Source organism: Aotus nancymaae, unplaced genomic scaffold (genome assembly GCF_030222135.1).
Source record: "Aotus nancymaae isolate 86718 unplaced genomic scaffold, 86718_ANA_hifiasm-v0.15.2.pri h1tg000108l, whole genome shotgun sequence".
NCBI lineage: Eukaryota > Metazoa > Chordata > Mammalia > Primates > Aotidae > Aotus > Aotus nancymaae.
In genome coordinates, this window is record NW_026988523.1 from 16,836,558 (window position 1) to 16,863,728 (window position 27,171).

Below are 27,171 nucleotides of genomic sequence, written 5' to 3' on the forward strand. Positions count from 1 at the left end.
ATTTGTGATTTTAAAAACAGCCTTCACTCTGTCCACATAAAATTGTGAATATGCATAAGAGATGTATGAATGATGAACTCTAAAATATTTATGGTGATTATCTCCAGGTAGAGGGATTTCAGATTATCTGTCTCTTTCTCCATACTTTTTTGTAAGGTCAGGTGCTCAGTTAATAACCCCGTGTGTAGTTTTTCTAGCATTCTCCTATTCATGTAACAATATACAAACATGTATACATGTACTTAGGGGTTGTCATATTTGTTTTACAAAAAGGTTTTTTCCCCATACATTCTCTGAAGTTTGCTTCTATCACTTAAAAACATTTTGTAAAAATCTCTCCAAGTCCATTGGTAAAGCTCTATTTAAATACTGCCCAATATGACACGGTTGAGAATGTGCCACGATTTTACCCATTCCTCTTTCAATGAGTTCTCAGTTTGTTTCTTATGTTTGCCACCACAAGCAATGCTGCAATGAATATCCTTGTACTGGTGGCTTTATTTCTATAGAACAGACTTCCAGGAATTGAACTGATGAGTCAAAGTAGTCATAGATTTAAAATGCTAAGTGATGTTGCCAGAACGCACTCCAAAAATGACTGTGACATTCCACGTTTCCACTAGCAGTGAACTCTTTTCTGTGAACCCCCACCACCAGCGCAATCAGTCTTTTAATGTTTACCAACCTGATGGGTGAGAAGTGCTACTGCACTGTTGTATTCTAATTTGCACTTCCTTGATTCATAACATTAGCAGGCACTTACATTATGCTTTGCCCTGTGCCAGGCTGTGTGCCCAGGCTCTATATGGAGCAGTTTACATATATTAGCTCTCAATCCTTACAACAATCCCTTCGGACAGATACTATAATCATCCCCATTTGTAAGATAAGGCAACTGACACACAAGACTGCTTGATAACTTAGCCAGGGTTATATCACTAGGCAGTCTGTCTCTACAACAGCTTAACTAGTCCAGTCACTGCACAGGGCTTCTTCTGGGCACCCAGTATTTTCACGTGTTTATAGATACTTTGGAATGCTTTCCATAAACTGCTTATTTGTATATTTTACTTACTTTTCTATTACATTGCTATTTGATTCTCAATTTGAAGAGCTATTTGATAGATAGATATTAACTGTAATTCTTTATCTATAATCCAGTTGCAAATGCTTTTACCTAAATTTATCGTCTCTTGATTTTGTTAATGGTATTTTTTTACCATGTGAAAGTTTTTAAATTTTATGTGTCAATCTATAATTGTAATTGTTCTGAGATATGCAATACATTATTGTTAATTATAATTTTTAATTAAATATTTTAAAATTTTTACTTTACTTTTTAGAGACAGGATCTTGCTGGTTATCTAAGCTGAAGCGCAGTAGTACAGTCATAGTTCACTGCAGCCTCGAACTCTTGGGCTCAAGCAGTCCTCCCACATCAGCCTCCAGAGTTGTCATCTAAAATTTTGAACAGTAGTTATCTGTGAATTATTTGAACGCAGTTATTATTTGAACAGTTATTATAACAGTAGTTATCTGTGAATTATTTGAACATAAATTATTATTTGAACACAGTTATCTGTGAACAGTGAGAAGCAAAGGATTTTCTCAGTTCCTCTTTTACAGTTTCTGTATTTTCCACAATTGATACATCATCACATATCACAATTATAATAAGAAAACATGATACATATTATTTTTACTTAGAAAATATAAAGGTAAAAATAGAAACAAAATCTATGACCTCACATTCAGACTCAACATCTCTTCCATTTCGATGTCATGCAATGTTTTCTGACGGAGGTTTAATTTCAAAGAAACAGCATCAGTTAACGTGGGCTCCACAGTCTTCCCACATCCCTCTGACCGCCCGGAGAGGGGCTGGGGGCGGCCCCCACACCTTAACCCACAAGGACCTCTTCCAGGGACCTTTTTATATTCTCTCTAATCTTCCCCAAAGCCTTGCAAGATGGGAGTAATATTATCATTATTCCCATTTCAGAGATGACGAAACTAAGAAACTCGTCATCTGTGAGTTTCCGTGCTCAAGTCCCCGCACAAAGTATCTTTGTATGGGAGGCCTAATGGTTAAGAGCATGGACTTCTGTCCGACGGAATTTGCCAAGTTCCAGGCCAGCCACACGACCGCTCTCCGGGAATGTCTCCACGGGCTAGGGGTGGCCCTGAGCTTCCATTTCTAGTGAAATAATGACTACAAGATCGTTTTCCTTAAAGGGTGGCTGTGAGCATTCAATGACACCGTGAAGAAAAGCCCTTAGCTCAGCGCTGGGTAACTGCAGGCTACTTCAGAGGCACCGCGGAGACCTGCAGGGACACCCGGCTGCAAAGGCGGCCCCTCCGCGCTCTGTGCAGAGCTTCCCCCGCCGCGGAGTCCTCTCCTCCGGGAGCGGCTGCCTCGCCCGGACCAGCATCTCTGCCTTCGGTTGACGCGCAGCGCCCCCAGCCGTCCGCAGGCGGGATCGACGCTTCGGTCTACCCAAGGTGAGGGCACTGGTGCTGCGGAGCTGGGGGCGGCCTCCTCTTCCCCCCATCGTCGCCCAGCAACCCGGGGGTCCGCGTGGCTTCTGCCTGGCCGGGGGCTGGGGGATGCGCTCACCTCTGTCCCTTTAGGGCCCCTGCCTCGTCCCAGGTTGATTCTCCTCCATCTGACCAGGCGTCGCGAGCAGCTGAGTCTCCCTCCTCTGGGGGTTGTCCCTGTCCGGCTGTCAGGACCTGATTTTCCCTCTAAGCCTTGGCCCGGCAGGTGGTCTCGCCCGGGCCTCGGAAAACGGCAGGGCGCAAGCTGGGCACACGGCCTTCCCGCTGGCGAGCAGGCAGCGCCCGCGTTCTTTGGGATTTGGAGCAGCCCTGCCAATTAGCTTGCACTCTGCCCACGTGCCCAGGACTAAAAAGGAAGCAGGCCAGGCCCGAGCAAAATTAGACAATGGGCTCCCAGAACACCAAGGGCGAGGGCGGCCCGAGCACCTGCTGTTCGCGCCCCTCAGGGCTGAAATTGGGCACGGAGTTGGTGAGGGAGGCCCTGCAGGGAGGGAGGGGGTCGAGCTGTGCGTTTGCTGCAGGGAATTCTTCCTCCACATTCCAGATGGGACTCCACGCGGGCAGCCCAGAGGAGGGGATGGGGAAGGACCAAGCCCTGCGCCTGGATTCCCTCGGGGCCACAGAGTGCGGTGCTTACCGCTGGAGTCAGGGACACTTCCCTTCTGCCTGGAGGAACGCCTTCAGGATAGGACAGGGTGGTGGCTTCTCCAGAGGCCCAGCTGGCCGCTGCGAGCCCGTGTGTGGAAGACAGTCTGGTGCAGGGGGTGAGGATGAAGATTTCTGAAGAGAGGCGCATGCGGGTTCTTGTCCCACGTTCCTTATAGATCCACTCTGCAACCTTGGTTACTTGAGAAGAGTTAAGGTTTCTTTCTCTAAAAAGCAGAGAGAATAAAAATTCCTAACTTGTACCCTATGAGAAGAGGAAATGAAATGTTGAATCCATATAGTATCTGCTTATAGAGTTATTGAGTTCTATTTTGGGATGAAGAAAAGTGTAAACCTTACAATGGTAATATTTTTATCTTTGAGGTTAACTACAGCGCCAGAAGGTATGAAGGCAAAGAGAAGAAACAGGGCAACGGAATGAATACTTCTCAAAGATCTCTCAGGTGCCACGGACTGGGCCAGGTGCCTTCCATGTGTTACCTCATTTCACAGGCAGGTAACATTTCTGAACGACGAGGCAGCTAAAAAGCAGACAGCTTCCTGGCACATTAGAGAAACAAAAGAAATGTAAGAGACCGGAATGCCTGCTGCGTCAAGACACCTAATTAGAAAACAACGTCAGAGCGAATTAGTCGTGCAAGTCTCCAGCTCTGCCAGAAGAACTAAAATAAATGCGTCGCCAGAGGAATCACAAAGCAAAGTCTATTATTGTTCTGGGGATTCTGTGCAGGAGTCCGAGGTCCGACAGGGGATGGGACATGTGTTACGTGTCAGTATCATGCTGAATGGCAGTGCTTCCAGATCACCAGCAGAACCCGATCACAGTCAGAGATCTTGATCTCAACTGAACTTGGCAATTTATAATGAGGAAACATTAAGGTAACTCAAACCGCCAAAATAAAACAGGTTGATAGTGACTGAGCAACAATGGAGTGCTAGATTTATATAGAGAGTCTTTCTTTTAAGTTGCTGAAACATTTCACAAAGGAGAATTATAAATTACCATCAACTTCCATTTGGGGACTCGGAAATCCACTGTTACAAAGACAGTGTTGGTATCATTCATTCATTCCATCTGTCACTTTCCATTCAGTCACATGGGTTGAGTGCCATATCATGATGGGTAGAGGTGGGGTGACATGTAATGCCAAATATGAAATGGTACATTCCCTGGAGGGACAATTCCCAAAGAGAATAATCCACTGGCAAAGACCGGAGTTATGTAAATCATTGTAACCCAGGTTTGGGCTAGGATGGGGTGTCTGTGCTAAGATTGACATTTGTTGTGCAGGTGATAACAGCAGCACAAAGGATTTTGAGCCTAGGAGTGTGTATTCCAGGAGCGAGTGCTGTGCAGGATGCAGTACCGGCAAGGCGGCCAGCTTGGAGGGAGTGTAGTCGTTCTTCATGGAGTCAGCCTCCCTGCCCTTACTGCCTCATCACTCATCTCTTCCTCCTCCAGCTGTGGCATCCAGGATTTCCTTCCAGCTCTTGGCTGAAACTATTCTTTCTGTGTCATCAGTGAACTCCTACTGGCTAACGCCCAAAGAATACTTTCTCAGCTGTAGTTTAGAGACCTTTCTATTCCACTTGCACGGTTAGACACTAACTGCTGGAAACTCTTCTCTAAAACACTAGCTCTTGCTGATTTCCCTGCTACCTCTCTGGCTACTGCTGCTCTGAGTTGGGGCTTTCATCAGCCTTCCCATTAATAAATACTGATGTTTTTAAGATTCATCTGTAACTCACTTCCAATCTGAAACACTCCCTGGGAAATGTCTTATTTGCAAATTTTATAGCTAAACTCTCTCCTCCATAGAAAATCTATTAATAAACAGTAGCTGCAACTGGGGAACTCTCTGGGGAAAATTTTCTCACTACAGTCGGTGTCAGCATTATAATTAATCCGTTTTTATTGAAGATAAAGATGTAAGGTCAGATAAATAATGTCCCCTTCCCTTTAACCCTTGTTATAGCTGTGCTAGGCCTATTTGTGCCCACAGATGGGACTGAGTGATTGAGATGAGATATAAAAGAGAATATCTAACCTTCTGGCTGATTTTATGCTGAATTAACATTTTTAAAGCGCCATTTCAGACCCCATTCATCTTCTCTCTAGCCTCTATCAGTGACTTGTTGACTAAAATCAGAAAAGAGGCCGTATGGGGTCTAGAACTTTACCTTGTTTATTGTTGTTTCCCCAGGACCTCGCCAAGTGCCTGGGCTGTAACTCACAGATACGTGTGGAATGAATGAGTAGTTCTCTGTTTCCTGCTGGGTCAATGTAGGTTGTACCTATGTGTTCCTGGTAGAGGAAATAATAGTAACAAAGACTCTGGCTAAACTCCAGAGGCCATGGATTAATAGATTTTGGAAGAGGTCACTTTAGGTTTTATCAGCTTCAAATCTTATATAAACTTCTTACTGGATCCTAAAGACTCCATTCTTTATGGGAGGCCCGTGGTTTGGCCATTGCAACAGTGAATGAAGTAAGGTTTTGGGATACACGCAACCAGGCCTGAACTGGTTGAATATGAACTCGAGAGTTCATATTCAGACTAACATCTTTCTTTTGTCGGCTCTTCAATCTCAGCGCTTGTCAACCTAAACAACAAACAGAAGGGGGGCCTCTAAAATAAAATGGTATTTATTCAGGAGTAAGGCATTGCAATGGGAATATGCATCCCATAGTAAACTACGTGCATACTCAGAGAGGTCAAGAAAGACAAAATTGTTTAAAGGAAAAATGAGCTGGATTCATAATTGTTTTGAAATAATTATCCTTGCTACAAAGATCAGTAGAAAAGATGATGCCAGTACAAGGCTGGACAAGCAATTTTTGGGCAGATGTCTTGACAGAAGTATTTTGTGTGTGTGTGTGTGTGTGTGTGTGTAAGACTGTGATGGCCTCTGTGCAAGGTTGTGGTTTTTGCAGTCTTTTGTGATCATTTTTGTTATCAGGTACACAAGCATGTGAACCCGCTCTTCACAGCCTTCCCAAACCCTGTTCGTCAAGTGTTTCTTTTTCTTTAATACTAGTGAAATAAGACAGAAAGGAACACGTGTCATGCCTGATGTATGGGCCAGACAAGAAGTCCACCATGCTGCCTAATGTTATGACTGGAGACACTGAGACTGCAAACCAGGAGAGTTGATGTTTTCGTGCTTTTCTTAAGACATCAAAAGACTCCACATCATGAGACTGACCCCTTATAACACCTACTTTTTCACTTGGCAAGATAATGATGTAATTGAAATTTCATAATCAGAAGCTCCTGCTAGTAACTGTAAGGCCGGTTGCCTCACCGGGAGCTCAGACGCACACCCCCACCCCTTCTTTTTCAAAAGCTCGGACAAGCCCGGACGAGCTCGGGCAAGCTCAGACATGCCCCGGCTTGTTCCCTTCTCCCATGCTCGCACGGCCTGACCTTTCCTTAAAGAGCCCAGTATGCAAACAAGGTGCTGTACCCATAGCCTCTTGTTAACCAATAGTGGTCAAGTCTTAACAACCAATAGCAGCCAAGTCTTAACAACCAATAGCAGCCGAGTAATTTCAACCAACGACGAGCCAAGTCCTAGGTCAAGGCTTGTAACTTACCCAATAGCAGTCCTGCTCTCCCACAACCAATCGAGCTGTTTCACTCCCTATAAAACCCCACGTCTGAGAGGAGTCCGCGCGACTTCTCCGGCCCCTCCTGTCAGACCGCAGAACCTCACCCGGGAGCCTGAATAAATTCCTTTGCATTGGATCTTCTTGTGCTGGCCTCAGTTTCTTCGCTTTAAACTCAGCGAGAACAAACCTTACAGTAACTTGACTAAGAGATCCTTTAATATCCATTGGTTAAATAGGAAAGCAGGCCACATGGTAATAACAGCTCTCCCTTAATTCCCTCTCATTCAGCTGGTTATCTTTAAACCTCAGTGTATGGCTCAAAACCATTATTTAAACTGGGATTTTCTTACTATGATTTTTACTTGGTTGCTGCTGCCGCTGTTGTTTGAGACAGGGTCTCACACTGTCTCCCAGGCTGGAGTGCAGTGGCATCATGGATCATGCATGGCTCACTTCAGCCTTAATATTTTTACTATGTATTTTCCCTTTTTAAACTTAGTATCTACAAGCCCTAACTCTCAGCTACTGCAGAGGCTGAGGTGGGAGGACTGCTTGAGCCTGGGAGGCAGAGGTTGCAGTGAGCCCAGATCACTCTACTGTACTCCAACCTGAGTGACAGAGTAAGACCCCATCTCAACAAAACAGAAACTTTGTATCTGTTACTTATTAAAATTTTTGCAGAGGGCTGGGTGTAGTGGCTCATGCCTGTAATCCCAGCACTTTGGGTGGACTAGGTGGGAGCATCATGAGGTCTGGAGTTCGAGACCAGCCTGACCAACACGGTGAAACCACATCTCTACTAAAAATACAAAAATTAGCTGGGCGTGGTGGTGTGCACCTGTAATCTCAGCTACTCAGGAGGCTGAGGCAGGAGAATCTCTTGAATCTAGGAGGCGGAGGTTGCAGTGAGCCAATATGGCGCCACTGTACTCCAGCCTGGGTGACAGAGCGAGACTCTGACTCAAAAAAAAAAAAAAGCCCACAATTTCAGAAACACAACCCTAACAGGGTAATGCTAGCCCAGCACTTTGAGCTGATAACAAAAGACTATGGAACAGACAAATTGAACTTAGTAACAGACTCCAGGTAGAATTAACATGAGAACCACTTTCTCCAAATCTCCCTTATTGTTCAAATGTGGCTTAAAGGGTTTGACACTGGCTCTTAGCCCATTCACTCCCGACAAGGTGGGATGAGACCAGCAACTGGGACCAAGGGCCATCAAATCCAACTACAGGATAATCAGTGAGGCTTTTGGAGAAAGATCCTGATCAAAGGTGGGAAATGTGAAAGTTGTCACAATCAAAATGGAGTCACTATTATTTAAAAAAAAAACAAAAAACACTTGACAAATAGGGTTGGGAAAAGCTCTGAAGAGCGGGTTCTCATGCTTGTGTGCCTGATAAAAACTAGCACAAAAGACTCTGCAAAAACCACAACCTTGCACGAAGGCCATCACAATCTTTTACATACACACAAAAATACTTCTGTAAAGCCCTCTGAGATTCCTGCCCCAGTGGCTTGCCTTTTCAGCCCTGGAGTCTTCTCTAGGATTAATATGGCTAGGTTAAAACGTTTGTGGACGCTTTTATCTTAGTTTTATTTTGATGACACTCACCTGGTTTGGCTCTTTCCCCTTGCTTGTTTCTGAAAATCTTCCGAGAGCAAAACAAAACAAAACAAAACAAAAACAAAAGCAAAAAATGCTCAATGGTGGATGCAGGACGGCTCATTGAAAACCGTGAGAGTAGTCACCACCGTTTAAATTGTCAGGCGTATTAATCAAACAAAATAATAGGCATGCAGACCAAAAGAGAATTCAGAGACAGACTGTAAATTCTGTAGAAATAAGAGTCCTCAAACAGAAAGACACTTGTTTCTATACCAGAAAGGACTTACCAGAAAAGACATACAGTCTTTTATTATCCCAGAAGAGATGTCAGATCCTTCATACAAGGCAGCCTTGTAACCATAATATCAAAAATCTCCTGCCAAAAAGAGGGAAGCTCAGCCTAAGAGAAGCCTCCGGGGCTGAAAAGGCAAGCCGCTGAGGCAGGGATCTCAGAGGGCTCAAGCCAGGACTGCACGCCGAAGTCAAGAACCGCTGATTCTTCTGAGAGCGAGCTTTCTTCAGGTACCATTTTCTGACACCATTTATGTCAACCTAAACAACAAACAGAGAAAGGCTCTCCAAAAGAAAAGACAGTTGTTCACGTGCAGGGCATTGCATTGGGAATACGTATGTCCTAGTAAACGATGGGCACACTCAGAAAGGTAAAGCAAGACAAAAATTGTAAAGGAAAAAACGAGGAGGATGAATGTAATTGTTTTGAGATCTTGGCTACAGAGATCGATAACAAGGGTGACACCTCTGAACTTGGACAGGCACTTGTTGGGCACATGTCCTGGCACAAGTATTTTTTGTGCAGGGTTGTGACGCCCTTTATGTAAGGTTCTGTACTTTGCAGCGTCTTTTGTGATGGTTTTTATCGCCAGGCACACGAGCATGAGAATTCTCTCTTCATTGCCTTTCTTGGCCCTATTAGGTGTTTTTCTTTTTCTTGTATTAGTGACTCCATTTTGTTTCTGACAACTTTCACAGAACAAGTGTGTGTAAATCACAGGTTCCTGTCTGAATGGATTCTGATCATGTCTTCTCATGGAGTGTAATTCAATGCCTTAAAAAAAAATTGATCACCTAATGAAGACCTCTTCGCTGAAGATCTGTTTGTGGTCTACTCTGACTGGTAGGGGTCCCAGGCCATTTGCTCACCAATGTGAACTCACCACAAAGAGCACTGAATGTAGTCTCTCTCCTTCAGAGTATTGCCCTATCAGTTTACAGGACATGTAACCAAATGCTATGCTCATTTCTTTCTTGATAAGGGCCAGCCTGAGGTTTCCAAAGCTACTCTGCCTAAGAATTCAGTGGTCCGCAGTTATGTTCCAGGCCCATGGTGCAACGATAGCTTCTTTTTTTTTTTTTCTTTGAGACAGAATCTTGCTCTTTCGCCCAGGTTGGAGCGTAGTGGCTCAATCTTGGCTCACTGCGACCACCTCCACCTCCTAGGTTCAAGTGATTCTCCTGCCTCAGTCTCCCAAGTAGCTGGGATTACAGGCGCACCCCACCATACCCAGCTAAGTTTTGCATTTTTAGTAGAGACAGGGTTTTACCATGTTGGCCAGGCTGGTCTCGAACTCCTGACCTGAAGTGATCCATATGCCTTGTCCTCCGAAAGTGCTGGGATTACAGTCATGAGCCACTGCACCCGGCCCTTGATAGCTCTTTATCAACTTGTGCAGGCACCTCTCATGAATAATAGCAAGATCACCTGTTGTCCTGTGATGAGCTTTTCTCAACCTTTTATTCTGTGGATTAAAGCCAATTTTGGATTTAGCTGCTAATGCTCAAAATAAAAGCCCAATCAATAACTGTCCCTGCTTCACAAATGGACCAGCATTTTATACTACCTTCAGATGTGGGGTCAGTTAAGTATGATTTTCTTAAAAACATATATAATTTTTTGGACGGAGTCAAAGGAGTGCCCAATAGAGCATGCTTTGTGCCTTTTTGATCTTTCCAAAGAATGCCTATATTTCCATCAACCTAACCCTTCCCGCCTTTGAGGACAGAAAAGTTAGTCCTCTCCAGGGTCAGAGAACAAAAACAGAGCTTTTCCCTCTCTTCCTTCAGATACGATGGCTTAGGATGAATTACTGCTAAGCCAAAATCATTTTTTGGCATATGTTCCTAAAAATGTAATTAGTCCGTTTACAACTCTAGGCAGCAGGTGAGCTCATTCTATTTCACAGAGATTCATTCCACAACCAATGTTCACTGAAGGAGTCACAGAAACCTATGCATTTCAACGTGATGCGTTACAAGTATGTTGTTAGAATTTTTCTGTAGATGAGGTAAATATTTGCTAAGTATTATGAATTTTTCTTCATTATGCTCTCTGGTGAAAAACTTGGGAATTTCATCCGTGTGTGTGTATGTGTGTGTGTGTGTGTGTGTGTGGTTATTTTTTGGAAATGTCTCAAAAGTATCTTGCAAAGAAACTTCTGGCCCCGTCCACACGGTTTGTCTCCCTCCATCCCCTTCTTTCTCTATCAAACCTTTTTTTAACACTCACTGTGTATCAGGCACTCTTCTAGGCACGAGAATAGAATGATGAACAGATGTGGCGCAGTTCTCCCGCTCATTAGGCTTACATTGTATTGGAACAAGAGTTTGGGTTTGGCTTCTTACTTTTTATCTGAAGATCCAAGCCTTGTTTTCCCATGTATTTGCTTTTGGAATCATGTGGACCCGGCTCCTGAAAACAGAGAATCCACAATAACCTTGTTCTACTCAGCTCTGCTGTCCCAAAGGGGTTTCAGACCTACCCTCTTACCCTTTCTCCCATTAAGGTTCAAAGCACTAATACTGGTTTCCAAGCTTCCTTTAAAAACAAGACTTTTTCCTAAAAGAAAATTGATTTAGAAACCAAATATGTCAAATAGACTATTTTGAAGCTACTGTATTTCTATCTAAAATAGGACGGAATGCTAACTGCCTCCCTGAGTCTCCTACTTTCTCCAGAGCGCTGAGAGAATCCCACCACGCCTGCTTTAAAACACACTCTCCCCTGGAGAACTGACTTACCTGGAGCGTGGCCTCTGGGGGCCCACACTCTAGGCTGAATGATAAATCCCGGGCTGCACTGACAGCAATGTGACCCTCAAGCTTGTCAGCGCTGTTCCTCGTTGTTTTTCTGTGCATTTTTAAAAGGGCTGCCTACCTTTTTCAGAACCGATGAGCAAAATCGCACATCCTCATGTCCATCTGGTGCTCTGTATCGTGTCCGAGGCTACTCAAAATGGTAAAAACTACAACTCGGTGTTGAAAGGACAGGCAAGCGAGGTGCCATTGTTGAAAAAGGCTTTCCGATTGGGATTGTTAAGACTGAATTTATTTTTCTCAGCAGGGCTTGCGTAGGGAGCTCCACACCTCACTTAGTTTAAACAGCAGGTTCTTATCCCACAGTCAAGCAAAACAGAAAGGTAAGCAGGTCAGATCTCAGATACTTGAAAAGAGGGTTACAAAGAAAATAGCTTGGGCACATATTTCACAGAATAAAAATCGTCTGGTCCAGTGTTTGTACTTCTGGAGGGTAGAAGAAGGAGGGAGGGAGGGAGGAAGGGAGAGAGAGGGAGGTGTTTCCAATTCAGACCTGCAGCATAATTTCACCATCTGCTGGAAAGAGTCCCCATGACACAAAACTGCAGTTTCCCACCTTCTCACGCCCCCACACTGCTTCCACTCCATTGCTAGAAGAGGCTGTCTGGAACCGGAGAGTTTTGAGAAGCTGTTGGTGGAGGAGTCGTTTTTTTACATATCACCTCCTGTGCCCCAAATCTTTCCCAGAATCTAGGGGAAGGGAGGACAAGGCAGTTTTGTTATTGTTATTTGTTTGTTTTGAGGAGCATTCTTCTTTTCCTGGATCTAGAAGTAATACATCTGACAATGCCTGGGAAGGATCTCTTACACATTGCTGATGGGACTGTGTACTGATTCATGCAACAACTTTGGGAAAACACTCTTTTTATTATTAATTGACAAATTGTAATTGTATGTATTTATGGGGTATGATATGATTTCACAATGTGAGAGGATTAAATCAAGTGAGTTAATATATCCAGCACCTCGGATACTTTTTTTTATGGTGAAAATGAAACTGTCGTTGCAAAATTATAACTCAGACAGTGAACGATATCTGACCTAACCAACTCCATCTTGCTTCTAACCTCCAAGCTGTCCCTGTTCATTCCTGGGCATAGACCAAACGAACTTTGGGAAGAACTTAGGTTACAGTTTAAAACAAAGATGACAACAGCCCTTTCCCAAAACAAGCCTGCTTATTGGCTGGGGACTAGACCGCCTTTGTAGGACTAAAGATGAGAGAATATGGTTTAGGAGTCATGGTGCTGGAGGCTACAAGATTCTGATGCCTCCCCACATTGCTCCTGGGGATAAAAATCACTATTGTGAAACCTAAGACCAGTGCTTGAGATATTTCACAGACCTGAACTTGATGAATCAGCTGGTACCACCCAGACTGAAAACCTGGCTCATCTGATCCTGTGGCGCCTAAGCAGGAACTGACTCAGCACAGGACAGCGTCAACTCCCTGTGATTTCATCTCCATTCCAACCAACCAGCACTCCCAACTCACTGCCCCCACCCACCAAATCATCCTTGAAAATTCTGGTCCCCGGTGGGGACACTGATTTGAGTAGTAATAAAACTCTGGCCTTCTGCATGGCCAGCTCTGCATGAATTACTTTTTCTCTATTGCAATTCCCCTCTTGATAAATCGGCTCAGTCTAGGCAGTGGGCAAGGTGAACCTGTTGGGCAGTTACAAAAACACTTAAAATATAAAATCTCTTAAAATTTTTCGAGTACAAAATATGTTGACTATTGTCACCACATGAACTCACACATGCAACTCAGGGACAACAATCTGAAGGGACGGTAGAAGGAGGGGACTGAAAACATATTTGCATGCGACACTTCATACAATCACCGATGGCAGCTATTGTGTTGCGTTCCCACAGTGACTGTGGCAGTGAGCCACCTGCTTTCAATACAGCCATCATTCTTTCCTGTATTTCTTACTCAGAATTTCAAATTTAGAGATGCGAGATTCAGTAATTTTAGTCTCTGTCTCAAAAAAAAAAAAAAAAAATCCAATGACATTCTTCACAAAAAGAAGAAACCTACCTAGAGGCTTTATACTATCAGACTTCAAAATATACTACAAAGCTGTGGTAACCAAAACAATATGGTACAGGTATAAAAACAGACACAAAGACCAATGGACAGAACTCAGAAATTAATCCACATATCTACAGCCAACCTATTTTTATTTTTTTGAGATGGATTCTGTCTCTGTTGCCCAGGCTGGAGTGCAGTGGCATAATCTTGGTTCACTGCAACCTCTACCTCCCAGGTTTATGTGATTCTCCTGTCTCAGCCTCCTGAGTAGCTAGGACTACAGGCACATGCTACCATGCCCAGTTAATTTGTTGTATTTTTAGTAGAGATGGGGCTTTACCATGTTAGCTACGATGGTCTATTCAATCTCCTGACCTCATGATCCACCCGCCTCGGCCTCACAAAGTGCTAGGATTACAGGCACAAGCCAGCGCGCCTGGCCCAGCCAACTGATTTTTGACAAAAGTACCAAGAACATTCATTGGTGAAAGGACAGTTTCTTCAATAAAAGATGCTGGGAATACTGGATATCCATAAACAGAAGAATGAAACCACCTCTCACTCTACACAAAAATCAACTCAAAATGGATCAAAGACCTAAATTTAAGACCCCAAATCACAAAACTAATAGAAGGGCCAGGCACAGTGGCTCAAGCCTGTAATCCCAGCACTTTGGGAGGCTGAGGTGGGTGGATCACCTGAGTTTGGGAGTTTAAGACCAGCTGGACCAGCATGGAGAAATCCCGTCTTTACTAAAAATACAAAAACGTAGCCGGGCGTGGTGGCACGTGCCTGTAATCCCAGCTACTCAGGAATCTGAGGCAGGAGAATCCCTTGAACCTAGGAGGCAGAGGTTGCGGTGAGCCCGAGATCACACCACTGTACTCCAGCCTGGGCACCAAGAGTGAAACTGTCAAAAATAAAAACAAAAAACAAACAAACAAAAAACAACGAATAGAAGGAAATATAGGGGAAATGCTTCAGGACATTTGCCTGGAAAATACTTTATAAATAAAACCTCAAAAGCACAGGCAATAAAAGCAAAACCAAGTGGGATTATATCAAACTAAAAAGCTCTGCACAGCCAAGGAAACGATCCACAAGGTGAAAAGAAAATCTGCAGAATGGGAGAATATTTGCCACCTGTTCATCTGACAAGGGTTTAATATCCAAATATACAAGCAACTCAACAGCAAAAAGTCAAATAATCCCTTTTTTTTTTTTAATTGAGATGGAATCCAACTCTGTCACCCAGGCTGAAGTGCAAGGGTGTGATCTCGACTCACTGTAACCTCTGCCTCCTGGGATCAAAAGATTCTCCTACCTCAGCCTCAACAACAAGATGCAGGCCTCAAGAACCAAGAAAAAATGATGCCCTACTCTGAATCTACAAGGCTCTGTGTGGTCCAAGCCTACGCCAGGGAGATGCTCTCCCCCACTTGTTCCAGAAGGATGAGTTGTGCAATGTCCATTTTTGGTGGTGAGGTTGGAATTTTCAGGAGAGCAGCTTTATTTTTCTTGTGAAGCCAGCACTTTACTGGAATAATTGTCTTGTTTCTATTCGAAGTCCACTTTACCTCTGTTCCCATAAGCCTCTGACAATTTTGAGCTTTTTCTGGTTTTTGGAGATTGTGCACTTTGGCACTTTGCAGCCTCGTCCCTCGGGCTCTGGGTGTACCGCACACTCTGAAGCACGTATTTTCTCTGGTGGCAGTTCTCCTCTGGCCGGCCGCCTGGGCTGTCGCCTTGTCCATCTCTGCCAGCGCTATTGGGAGGCAGCTGGAGACCCTGTGCCAGAGGGCTGGCTGGCATCCCTGCTTGGCTGGCCCGCTCCTGGGGATTCTCGGGATGGTGACCACAAGAACAGGCTGATGTACTGAGGACGTCCTCCCTTGTGTGCACTTTGTCTCGTGCTGAGTCAATTTCTCACTCCAGTCACAGAAAAGCTGAGTAAGCAATCCAGGCCGCTCCTTGATCGTTTCTCCCCCAAACGCCTGGCTTCTGAAAGCTCATTATTGTTTCAAGGGCTCTTTTTCTGTGATCTTTTGAGAGATTGAGACAATTAGGTGGGTTTCAGCATGTGGATGCTCTTCCTGCATCTCTACCTGGACCTATCAGAAGTCGAAGGATACATCACTCAGCCCAAACTGCCTCAGGCAGTGACCCAGAGCTCATTAACACAGAACTCACACGTGCAACTCAGAGACAACAATCTGAAGGGACGGTAGAAGGAGGGGACTGAAAACATATTTGCATGCGACACTTCATACAATCACCGATGGCAGCTATTGTGTTGCGTTCCCACAGTGACTGTGGCAGTGAGCCACCTGCTTTCAATACAGCCATCATTCTTTCCTGTATTTCTTACTCAGAATTTCAAATTTAGAGATGTGAGATTCAGTAATTTTAGTCGAAAGAGGACCATTTTTGCCATCACCACAAAGCCTGGGAACCCCTGACTTCGAGACCCACAAGAGGGCCCCCCCAGCAAAAGATCTGTATCTTGGTCTGAACATTTCGAGCTCTGCCCACACTGTTGATTCAGATAGATGAATAACAACACAAAAGAAAGTATAGGATGTATTCTTTCATTAATGAGTTTATTCATCAGGAAAGGAGAGAATAAATGCTGCTAATGACAATAGCCAGTTTTCAGGGAATTAAGAGACCTTTTTGCTTGAATATGCTAAAAGTTTAAATGAGGAACAATACATCACCTAATTCAGTAGTTTTTACACTCACTGTGCTCAGTGGAGCCCTAGAGTTTTGCCAAGGCATCTCAGGGGCAGCTCCAAAGTTCTAAAGTTAGTAATTATCCCTCTGGCTGAATGTTAACTTGCACGGAGTAGACGAACTCAGGCTGTAAGGCCTGAGGATGAGCTGTGCCAGAACCTTCATGCTGCCTAAGGTCACAATCAATTCTGGGGATGTGTGACCTTGGTCAAGTCACTTCCCCCTCTGGTATCTGTCTTCTTTTCTGTCCAATGAGGAGAATCAATGGCACGACAACTTTAAAAATCTTCTGGCTCTAAAATTCTGAGACTCTGACACGAATTGCGCTCTCTTCAATGTTTACTTCCAACTAAAAACGATGTTTAGGACTACGTTGATTCAACTCTCTTTAAAGCTGGCAATCATTTCTTTGACATTTCTCAGCGATTGCAAATCGTAGCCCTTTCAGGATAAATGTGATTTGGGGAAGTGACAGAAGACATTCGCTCATTCGGAACCAGGTGTTTCATTCAGTTCACTCCGCAAGAGCTTGGTGAGTGCCTTTCAAGAGCCAGGCACGGACAAAGGTGAGACAAAGTGACGAGGCCAAACTTTTCCTTTTTCTCAGGCGTCTCCCAGGCCAGTGATAAGCTGGTAAGACAGTTGGTTTCTTGTGTGGTTTGTATGTTTTGTAAGTGGGGCCATTCTGACAGAAGATGATGAAATGCTGGAGCCAAGGATCAGAAAAATTGGTAGTTGCCTTGGAAACAAGGAGACCTCTCTCCTATCTGCCATTCTGAAGTCTCATTAATAGCCTCTGACTCAAGAGACCATGAGGCCTGAAGCTGTAAGCAGTCCATTCTCCTATTCCCACCCGCCTTGGGAAGTGCTAAGTACCTTCGACTCTCAGATCCTTTTGGTAGCTGGCTGGTTGGGAGGTGAATGTTGTTTGTAAGGATCTCTGAGTCAGCCTTCGCGGCAGCCATATTACTCACACTTGGTTCAAACAGATAATTGTGCATAGTTAGGAGAGTCAGTCTGTATCACAGCAATCAGGCTAATCTAGGTTCAAATCCCAGGCCCATCTAACTTGCTCCGTGGCTTTGGGCAAGCCACTTAAATGAAATTATAGATACCTTGCAAGGTTGTCATATGGACAAGGAATCACATATATAGAGTGCTCAGTATATGTTAATGCCTAGTGAGGGTTCAAAAAGTGGTGGTTCTGACTGGGTGTGATGGCTCACACCTGTAATCTCAGCACTTTGGGAGGCTCAGTCTGGCAGACCACTTGAGTTCAGGAGTTCGAGACCAGCCTGACCAACATAGCGAAATCCCATCTTTACTAAAGATACAAAAATTAGCTGGGTGTGGTGTTGCATGCCTATAATCCCAACTACTAGGATGGCTGAGGCAGGAGAACTGCTTGAACCCAGGAGACAAAGATTGCAGTGAGCCAAGATCACACCACTGCACTCCAGCCTGGCTGACACAGTAAAACTGTCTCAAAAAAAATGTTGGTTTTTTATTATTAGGGCTGCAAGGAGGATACTAGTGTTCATATAGCTTAGCGAGCTGGCCTGGACCAGTTCTCTTTGAGGTACTGAAACTTGAAGGAAGCAGCTGAGCAGAAGTTTACAGACGTACCCTAGGGGAGTATGTGGCTTGGATGGGGCTCAGGAACCAGAAAAGGAAGAAGGTGGGGTGAAGGTGAGTCAGCAGTCTGGCCAGACCAGTTGATGGAAGCAAGACCTGAACTGGATTCAATAGAGAAACTTTCATTGCCTCAGGTTAAAGATGGTCTCAAAGGTTGATATTAGAAAATATAGAAAGGTCTGAAGTTGAGGCAGCAATTAAGAGCCTACCACCCAAAAAAAGCCCAGGTCCAGATGGGTTCACAGCCGAATTCTACCAGACATACAAAGAGGAGCTGGTACCATTCCTTCTGAAACTATTCCAAATAATCCAGAAAGAGGGAATCCTTCCCAAATCATTTTATGAGACCAACATCATCCTGATACCAAAACCCGGCAGAGACTCAATAAGAAAAGAAAACTACAGGCCAATATCCATGATGAACACAGATGCAAAAATCTTCAATAAAATACTGGCAAGCCGATTGCAACAGCACATCAAAAAGCTTATCCAACATGATCAAGTAGGATTCATCCCGGGGAGGCAAGGCTGGTTCAACATACACAAGTCTATAAATCTAATTCATCATATAAACAGAACCAAAGACAAAAACCACGATTATCTCAATTGATGCAGAGAAGGCCTTCGACAAAATTCAACAGCCCTTTATGCTAAAAACCCTCAATAAACTAGGTATTGATGGAACGTATCTCAAAACAATAAAAGCTATTTATGACAAACCAACAGCCAATATCATACTAAATGGGCAAAACTGGAAGCATTTCCTTTGAAATCTGGCACTAGACAAGGATGCCCTCTCTCACCTCTCCTATTCAACATAGTATTGGAAGTTCTAGCCAGAGCAATTAGGCAAGAAAAAGAAATAAAGGGTATTCAATTAGGAAAGGAGGAAGTAAAATTGTCTCTATTTGCAAATGACATGATTGTATCTAGAAGACCCCATCATCTCAGTCCAAAATCTCCTGAAACTGATAAGCAACTTCAGCAAAGTCTCAGGATACAAAATCAATGTGCAGAAATCACAAGCATTCCTATACACCAATAACAGACTTAAAGAGAGCCAAATCAAGAACCAACTGCCATTCACAATTGCTACAAAGAGAATAAAATATCTAGGAATACAACTAACAAGGAATGTAAAGGACCTCTTCAAGGAGAACTACAAACCACTGTTCAACAAAATAAGAGAGGACACAAACAGATGGAGAAACATTCCATGTTCATGGTTATGAAGAATCAATATCGTGAAAATGGCCATACCTCCCAAAGTAATTTACAGATTCAATGCTATCCCCATCAAGCTACCAATGACCTTCTTCACATAACTGGAAAAAACCACCTTAAACTTCATATGGAACCAAAAGAGAGCCTGCATAGCCAAGTCAACTCTAAGCAAAAAGAACAAAGCAGGAGGCATCACACTACTGGACTTCAAACTATACTATGAGGCTACAGTATTCAAAACAGCATGGTACTGGTACCAAAACAGAGATATAGACCAATGGAACAGAACAGAGGCCTCAGAGGCAACATATCTACAACCATCCGATCTTTGACAAACCTGACAAAAACAAGCAATGGGGAAAGGATTCCCTGTTTAATAAATGGTGTTGGGAAAACTGGCTAGCCATGTGCAGAAAGCAGGAACTGGACCCCTTCCTGACACCTTACACTAAAATTAACTCCAGATGGATTAAAGACTTAAAAAAATATATATATTTTATATATATATATAAATTTTTATATATATATATATATATATATATATATGTATATATATATATAAATATATATATAAAGGTGAAGCCAGGTATGGAGGCACATGCCTGTAATCCCAGTTACTTAGGAGGCCGATGTGGGAGGACTGAAGGCCAGGAGTTCAATGTTGCAGTGCATGATGTTATCACCTGTGAATAGCCACTGCACTCCAGCCTAGGCAACACAGTGAGACTCTCTCTCAAAAAAATTTTTTTAAAAAGAATAATTGTAGGAAGGTGAATGGATGGAATGGATGTCTACTTTTCATTGCCCTACTTGATTAGATGAATAATCTACCTTTAAAAAGCCACTTAATCACCACCAGGGTCATTAAGACATAAGAAAATTTTAACAGTTGAAAGAGGTCTTTGGTGCATATGCTAAATGTGGAACTGGAAATAGGTGAATGATCCTCTCAAAACGAATGCGGTCTTCCTTGTACATACATATGTGGAGGTAAGGATCTGACAGCTTGGAGGTTGCAAACTTTGCTGTCACATTTCTTTTGTTTAACTTGAACAATGTTTTAAAATAAGATTTCACCTGGGTTTCTGTTTTTTCTCATATATTAAAAGATGGAGCCACACATTCTTCTATAGCAACTGTCTGCCTGCACCAAGTCCCCACTGCCTCCTGTGGGTATTTGATGGGGTAGGGGACTTCAGAAAAAGTTGCTAAAACAAAGAGACTACTTTTTAGGGATTCCAGGCTATTTGCCACTCCCTCCTTGAAATGCGCTTGGTTTTTATACACTGCTCCAGCCTTTTCCTCCCACCTCTCCAACTGCTCTTTTTCATTCCCTTCTACAAAAGTCCTTCCTCCTGTGCTGTCCTCAGATTCTAGGAATCTCAGGGCTGTATTTTAGATCTTCTCTTCTCCCTATTCCATACAGTTTTCCTGGTTAACCTCATCTCTTCTCAAGGTTTTGAATCCCAGCCAAATGCTGCTTATGTCCGTGGTAGGTGTGCAGTACATATGGGACTGGTGGAATCGTGTGGAAACACAAGACGGGAAGATTCTGGGGTGAATTCGGTTTTTGTTTTGGAGACAGGGTCTTCTATGTTGCCCAGGCTGGTCTCAAAGTTCTGGGCTCAAGCGATCCTCCCAATCTCAGCCTCCTGAGGAGGAGATGGGATTATAGGTGTGCACCACGCACCACCTGGTGTATATTTTTTAAGTTCTCTTCCATTCTTTCACTGACCTAAACTACTTATTTTTAAAATTATAATGCTTACTTTGGAAACTTATAAAAATATAGACATATACAAATAAGGAAATAGCAATTGCCTACAATCCAAGATAACCACTGTTAGTATTTTGGCTATTTAACTAGAAACTCACTCCATGATTTCCATCACTCTCTATCCCTGCACCGTAATTTTTTCTTCATAATCTCATTGTCCTTTTTATTTACCACTTTATTTTCTATCTTCTTTACTACATTTTGTCCATTTGTCCACTACAACCACCCCAGGTCCTATAATAGTGTCTGGCATACAGAAGGCATGCATGCACATCGTCTTCGTTGAATAAATGAGTCAATATCATTGTGTGTGTGTGTATGGAGTGAGCAAGCACTGAATCATACTTTGTATATAATTCTAGAGTTTTACTCACTTACCATTACCTTTCTGCATGCTACTGACTTGTTTAAAACCCTTCATTGATTTCTTATGTTACCCTTAGAACAAGGTCCAAAATCCTTACTTTAGCCCACAAGCCTGGGTTTTTACAGCCAAGATGTCCTCCAGAATTTACTTCCCTGAGGATAAAAGGTTAAAAAAAAAAAAAAAAAAGGAAAACAGAGTAGTAAACATTAAGACATAAAAGTATAAAGATATGCACAGTAATTATAAAAATTCAAATAAAACTAAACCAGAATATTTACATATTTATTAAATCTTTACAATCAGTAATTATAATCAAATACACAATTATATACAGGATTATATACATTTTGCCCAGACTTTTACATCACAGTACATAGTTTCCCTTAGAAATATTGTATACATTTATCACCAAACAATAAAATCCAACAACAGTAGTGTTACAGCACCTGTTAGTACAGACATCTTTTTCATAAATTACATCATAAGAAAATATACGGCTGTAAATTGGGCTTTTAAAAATGTCTTTTATAAAATCTGAACATACAATATTTCATTCACAGAATGTTTTTTTTCCTATGTTCTGACTGAAGCCTTGTGCATAAAACGACCGGCTAGAATATTTACTAAATTCTACCCCCCTCTAAAATTATAAGCGGTATTTGAATTACTTATGCTGAGCATTCTTCATGATGAATTTGGCATGGGGTTTGGTGAGAGAACAAATGCTGGCTTTACTATAAAAAGGTTGTGTGATGGTAACTTTCTAAAACTTCTTGAGAGAGTAATTATATTAGTGAAGCTAAAATCAGAGCGTGTACAATTTTTCATTTTACTAATACCGTAAAGAAAAAGGGAGAAGTATAATGGCAAAAGTTAATTTGCTCTGCAACAATTATCCTCTTTCTGGAAGCCTGTTACAATTTAAGAAAAGAAAACCTACCCAACAAAATATCCCATACCGAACATATCTAGTAAATTACAATTCTTTCACACTTAAAACTTTACGGGAAAAGTACTGCAAATGTATCTCATTTCGATGGACTTTTATATGCAGAAAAAAACTCTAGCTATTTTATTTTTAGTAGGTAAACAAGTTTTCAAACTTGAAAATACCTGAATTAAATACTTGCTCTACTATCTGTTAACTTTCAGCTAAAATCCTTACTTGATTCCAGATTTGTAAACATTATATAAATCTTTCTTAGTCAAACAATTTTATGGCTGTGGTGATCACTTCAGCTCTATTTCTAAGCAGTCAACATTTAACTGAGGTAGACCAGATGTTTCTAAATTCGGGGTTTCACAGAATCCCCTGAATCTTTAGCAAGTTACTAAAATGTCTATAAAAGGTAACTAAAAAACAAAACATTAAAAAAAAAAACTAATGCCTTTGGAATTTTTAATGAACTCAAGAACAACTCGCTGGCAGTATGTCAAGCAAGCAAATGAATGAAGAATCAATTACAACATCAGTGTTTTTAAACTGAACATTATGTCCTCCTTTCTTAATTAGGGAAAAATTGAGTGTCATTACTTCAGGGTATTAAGAAAAATTGGTTAAATTTTTTCCTTTCCTTTTCTTTCTTTTTTTTTTTTTTTTGTTAAGGATTTACTTTTCTTAACAAGTGAACAATTTGCTTCTAAACGTCAATGATAGGCAACAACTCCCTCTAATGGCCAAAGGAAGAGAGTGGCAGTAAGCTGGCTTTTCCAAGTGTGTCACACAATCCTTCGTGCCATACAGTTCTCCTTGTTGGAAAAGAAATTATGTTGTTTTGGTAACTTAGAAAAGTTAGATTTAGACAACAATGGCTTTCAGCTACAAATACAAAATCAAATCCATGTATATAAGGCTTCTGTAATCAATGTCTTAGAGGAACATCTGTTCATTTTCTCCAAGCCCCAGTCCTACAAATCAAGGCAAGTCGAGTAATTAAGCTTCAGCTATTTTGGCAGCTTTGCAATTAAAATGAACAAAGCACTATGTCTATCCTTCCATATACTATATATATTATAGTTCTATCTTGTTACACCAAATCTCACATGCAGAGAGACTACAATTATCCATTTTGGTTTCAGGTATAATTAAGAGCCAATAAGGGTCTTGTATACTATTCTTTTTCCCCCTCCCCAAAGTGAATTCTCCATTACATTTACTACTCCCTGATTCAATTATGTTTAGCTGGAATATCTGAATGCAGGTATTTATCCTCTCAGAAAAGAATCTGTCTACCTGGGATCTAAGACATACTGTACACAAATATACATAACTACAATACAGCACTGCTGTTTTTAACAGCTCCACTTATAGCTCATCAGTATCTCACAACTGTGTTTTAGGGAAAGGTTATTGTGTAATGTCATGGAAAAAAGAAAAAAATTACGTCTCTCAAATATTCCTTTAGAACTGATTCAGGCTAGTTTAAAAAAATAAATAAAATGAATAAAGCCATGATTTCAACTACAGGGCTGTCTACAGATGTCAACAACAAAATTTAAAAATTTTTAAAACTTAAATGTGGCCAGCACCAGACTACAACAACAAAAAGAAGAGGTTGGGGGAATTCTCATTAAACTATATGGCTATATGTACTTGCTACTGTACTTTTTTTTTTTTTTTAAACACAGGTCACTATAGACTAATTTTCAAGTCCATATCAGAAGGAATATCTGTTAAAAACAAAAACAAAAACCATGGTTCAACAAAAAATGTGACAGACTCCTTAGGTGCAACTTTAGAAACCTAAGTTTCAAAGGAGAAAAACAGTAGTTACTCCAGGAATTTTAAAACACTAACCACAGTTTTATCATGGCTCTGTAAGACAGAAAAATGTATACAGCTGTTGGTGATACGAGCCTTGTGGCTCGAACTGCATACCAAGCGGGATGGAGTAAGGCTGATGGCTAGAGGCAACCACCTCTATGAGAAATGAACTGGAAAAGATTTATAAACTACCTTACAAGGATATAATGCTGGGTTCCATTTCAGAGTAGTCATGGCTTTCCCTATGGAAGGCCCAATGGGAGGTTCTTATTGCAACACTATAGTTTCTCCCTTGCTCCATTTTTCAGAACTCTCAAGTAAGCAATCTCCACAATATATTATATGACCTTTTTACCTGGTCCCACTGATTAGTCTTTACGCAGAGAACTCACTGAGAAAGTACACTGGCTTCACCTTTGGTTTAAATAAAAAGGACATTGTTAAGAGGGAACAAAAAAATCAAGTCATCTCGATCATTTGTCACTAAATGAAACAAGTGAAAGCGATGAGCAAAGACTGTTTTCACCATAAATGCATTTGCTTCATAACCACTTAGGTCACTTAAGAGTGTTTCTGTGAAGGCAGCATAATCAGAATGCCACAATACATCGTACACATCTTCCCAAAAGGGCCTCTAACCCCAAAACCAAGAAAGGTGAGCTTCCTTTAATTAGAAGACTATGCAAACTCCTATTCCCCACTCCACTATTAGCTGAATTTTGTTTCTTGTCTCTCCACAGACTACAGAAATCTGGTCCCAGGAATGCTCAGTAACCTTTGCCTGGCCCGAGGTGTTGCAGGGTGGTGCAGTGCTGCCTTTGAAGGGGAATTGTGGATTTCCATTTCTGATGGGACAGTTTTAAACAAGGTCATTTCTAACACAGCATGCTCCAGATTCTTATGATAACTACGCCAGTCAGAACGTGGTTGTTCTCACCACATTTAACGCCTCCCGTTAGAGAGCCTGCTTAGTATTAGGGTGTCTATTAACCACACACATTTACCTTCTCTTTTTAAATACCTACCAACAGATTGTTTAGCAAGTCATAGCTCATCCTTCTCCATCATTTCAAATGCTTCTATATCTTCATTCCAGTCTGCTAATATGGAGTCTATAGGCCGGACCTTTTTACCCCAGCTAACGTTAGGACTGGAATCTTCCTCAGTTTCTGATTGTTCTTGAAGCTGGTTATCTAAATCTGTACATTCACCATTAAGATTTGTAGTCTCATGGTTTTCTGTGGGATTAGAAGTCTGTTCAGAAGGGGAAATGCTTACAGCTTTGTCCATATCTGCTGAAGATAATGATTCTGGGTGAGAGTTTAGAGAATTTTCCTCAGAAGACTCTTGATCAACCAAATCGACCTCCTGAGAACTTGATGAAACCTGTTCAGCACTCTGATTCTGAGAATCATTTTCAGGGGATGATTGTTCTTCATTTTCCATTTCAGGATCTGCATGAGAAAGAAACAAACCTCATGCTGCTTCTCTAAAAAAAACGTACTTTCCAAAGCATATTGGTTTTTGCAAGAAGATGAAATAACAAGTTAAAGAGAATCATGTTAATGCAGAGTGTGAACATCAGCAATGAAATGAAGACTGTCTTTATGCATTCACATTTTCCTATATATTCACTGTGCAAAATGTGTCAGTATTAGAAAATAAACGTTTTTCCAAATTGGAAGGAATGACAGTAACTAAGACTGACTTCAGTGGACATTAATAAGCTGAGAAGTATACTAACCAATAATAATACTAAAATATATAGAGATTTGCAAGGTATGGCTAAAATTAGTTAGATACCTTAAGCTTACACATGAGAACATATCAAATAGAATCCATTTTAAACAGCATACATCATTGCTATATTTTAAAATAATATTGCTTTGAAAAGTGAAATTCCTACTCAGTAAGCCATAAAGATGCAGATAACACAGATTTTTTTGAATGAGTGACTGATCAAAAATATTTTCACAAGACAAGAACTGAGATTATTTATAAAATTCTATTATTGTAGGCACATGAATTATAAGATATAGTCATTCTAAAATCCACTGGAAGGCTGAAGGGTGGGTTAAACCTCTTATAATGAATATACAATGAAACCAATGGGGGCATTTTATTTGGGGTTCCTATAAGAAAGTGCTTAAAATAGCACTGACACCTAAATGCTACATCCTGTTCAGTCTCTGCCTCTGTGATGCAGTTGGCCAGCAAGTGTCTTCCAAGTGATCATTCTGCACAGTGCTAGGGATAAAATGAGGAGCAATACCAAATGCTATACCTGCCCTTATGGGTCTTACAGTCCAATGGGGGAAAAAGATTTATTATGCAAATAATCACAGAAAATAGAAAACTCAACTGTGACATGTTATGAAAGGAAGATAAGGATGTTGGATGCTCAAATCTCTTATGTAAAATGACACGGTATTTGCATATAACTGACACACATCCTCCCATATACTTCAAATCATCTCTAGATTACTTATAATACCTAATACAACGTAAATGGTTAGGCAAATCATTGGTGTTCTGCATTGTTTGGAGAATAATGACAAAAAAAAGAAGTCCGTGTATGTTCAATATACAGACTTTTCCTTCTTGAATATTTCCTATCCACACTTGGTTGAATCCATGGGGGCAGAACCCACAGATACAGAGGGACAACTGTAAAGCGATTTGAGAGGTTCCTTCAGAAAGTGACACTTGAGCTGAGATTTAAAATACAAGTCGAGATAATAGTCAAAGAAGGGAGGGCAGATGATTTATGTAAAAAACAGAAAAACCAAAGGAAATGAAGACATGCAGGAAGGTATGGGTGGGCACTGTTGGGACAGAGAAAACAATTCCCCAAATGGTGCTTCAGCATGATGAATGCTTGGAAAACTGAAAGGCCACAGAAATAAGTCTCAGAACCAAAATTTGTCTCTGACCTTCCCCTGACTCCCTTGCCTCCCTGTCTCTAAGATCCTCTTTCTGGAAGCAACTGGGGGGACTCTCTCTAGAATTTTCTTATCAAAGGAAGCGTCTTTCCAAAAGAAATGCAGTTGTCTCAAGAATCCCTCCCTAGGA

The 27,171-nt window shown here is 41.7% G+C and overlaps 1 protein-coding gene and 2 long non-coding RNA genes across 13 annotated transcripts in view; all 3 read right to left on the bottom strand.

Annotated features, from left to right (window-relative positions):
• Window positions 1–2,834, bottom strand: part of LOC105711658 (uncharacterized) — a 61,744-nt gene extending 58,910 nt beyond the window's left edge. For both annotated transcript variants that reach the window (XR_001106109.3, XR_001106107.3), the window contains exons 1-2: window positions 2,618–2,834; window positions 1,337–1,458 (exon numbers count right to left, since the gene is read on the bottom strand). This is a non-coding gene — a long non-coding RNA (uncharacterized LOC105711658). The remainder of the gene's footprint in view (window positions 1–1,336; window positions 1,459–2,617) is intronic.
• Window positions 2,835–8,815: 5,981 nt separating this feature from the next.
• LOC105711657 (uncharacterized) lies at window positions 8,816–13,561 on the bottom strand. The gene is made up of 3 exons (XR_010340458.1): window positions 10,975–13,561; window positions 10,013–10,207; window positions 8,816–9,002 (listed from the first exon to the last, which is right to left on the bottom strand). It is a non-coding gene; the product is annotated as an uncharacterized LOC105711657 (long non-coding RNA).
• Window positions 13,562–21,603: 8,042 nt separating this feature from the next.
• Window positions 21,604–27,171, bottom strand: part of EDEM3 (ER degradation enhancing alpha-mannosidase like protein 3) — a 67,432-nt gene continuing 61,864 nt past the window's right edge. For 8 of the 10 annotated variants that reach the window (XM_012444457.3, XM_012444458.3, XM_021668068.2 and 5 more), the window contains one exon: window positions 24,754–25,553. In XM_012444457.3, the coding sequence (XP_012299880.1) occupies window positions 25,144–25,553 (410 nt within the window). In that variant the 3' untranslated portion in view covers window positions 24,754–25,143. Of the gene's footprint in view, window positions 25,554–27,171 lie in introns of all 10 variants that reach the window. The other 2 variants (XM_012444456.2, XM_012444453.3) reach the window with 1 other exon arrangement.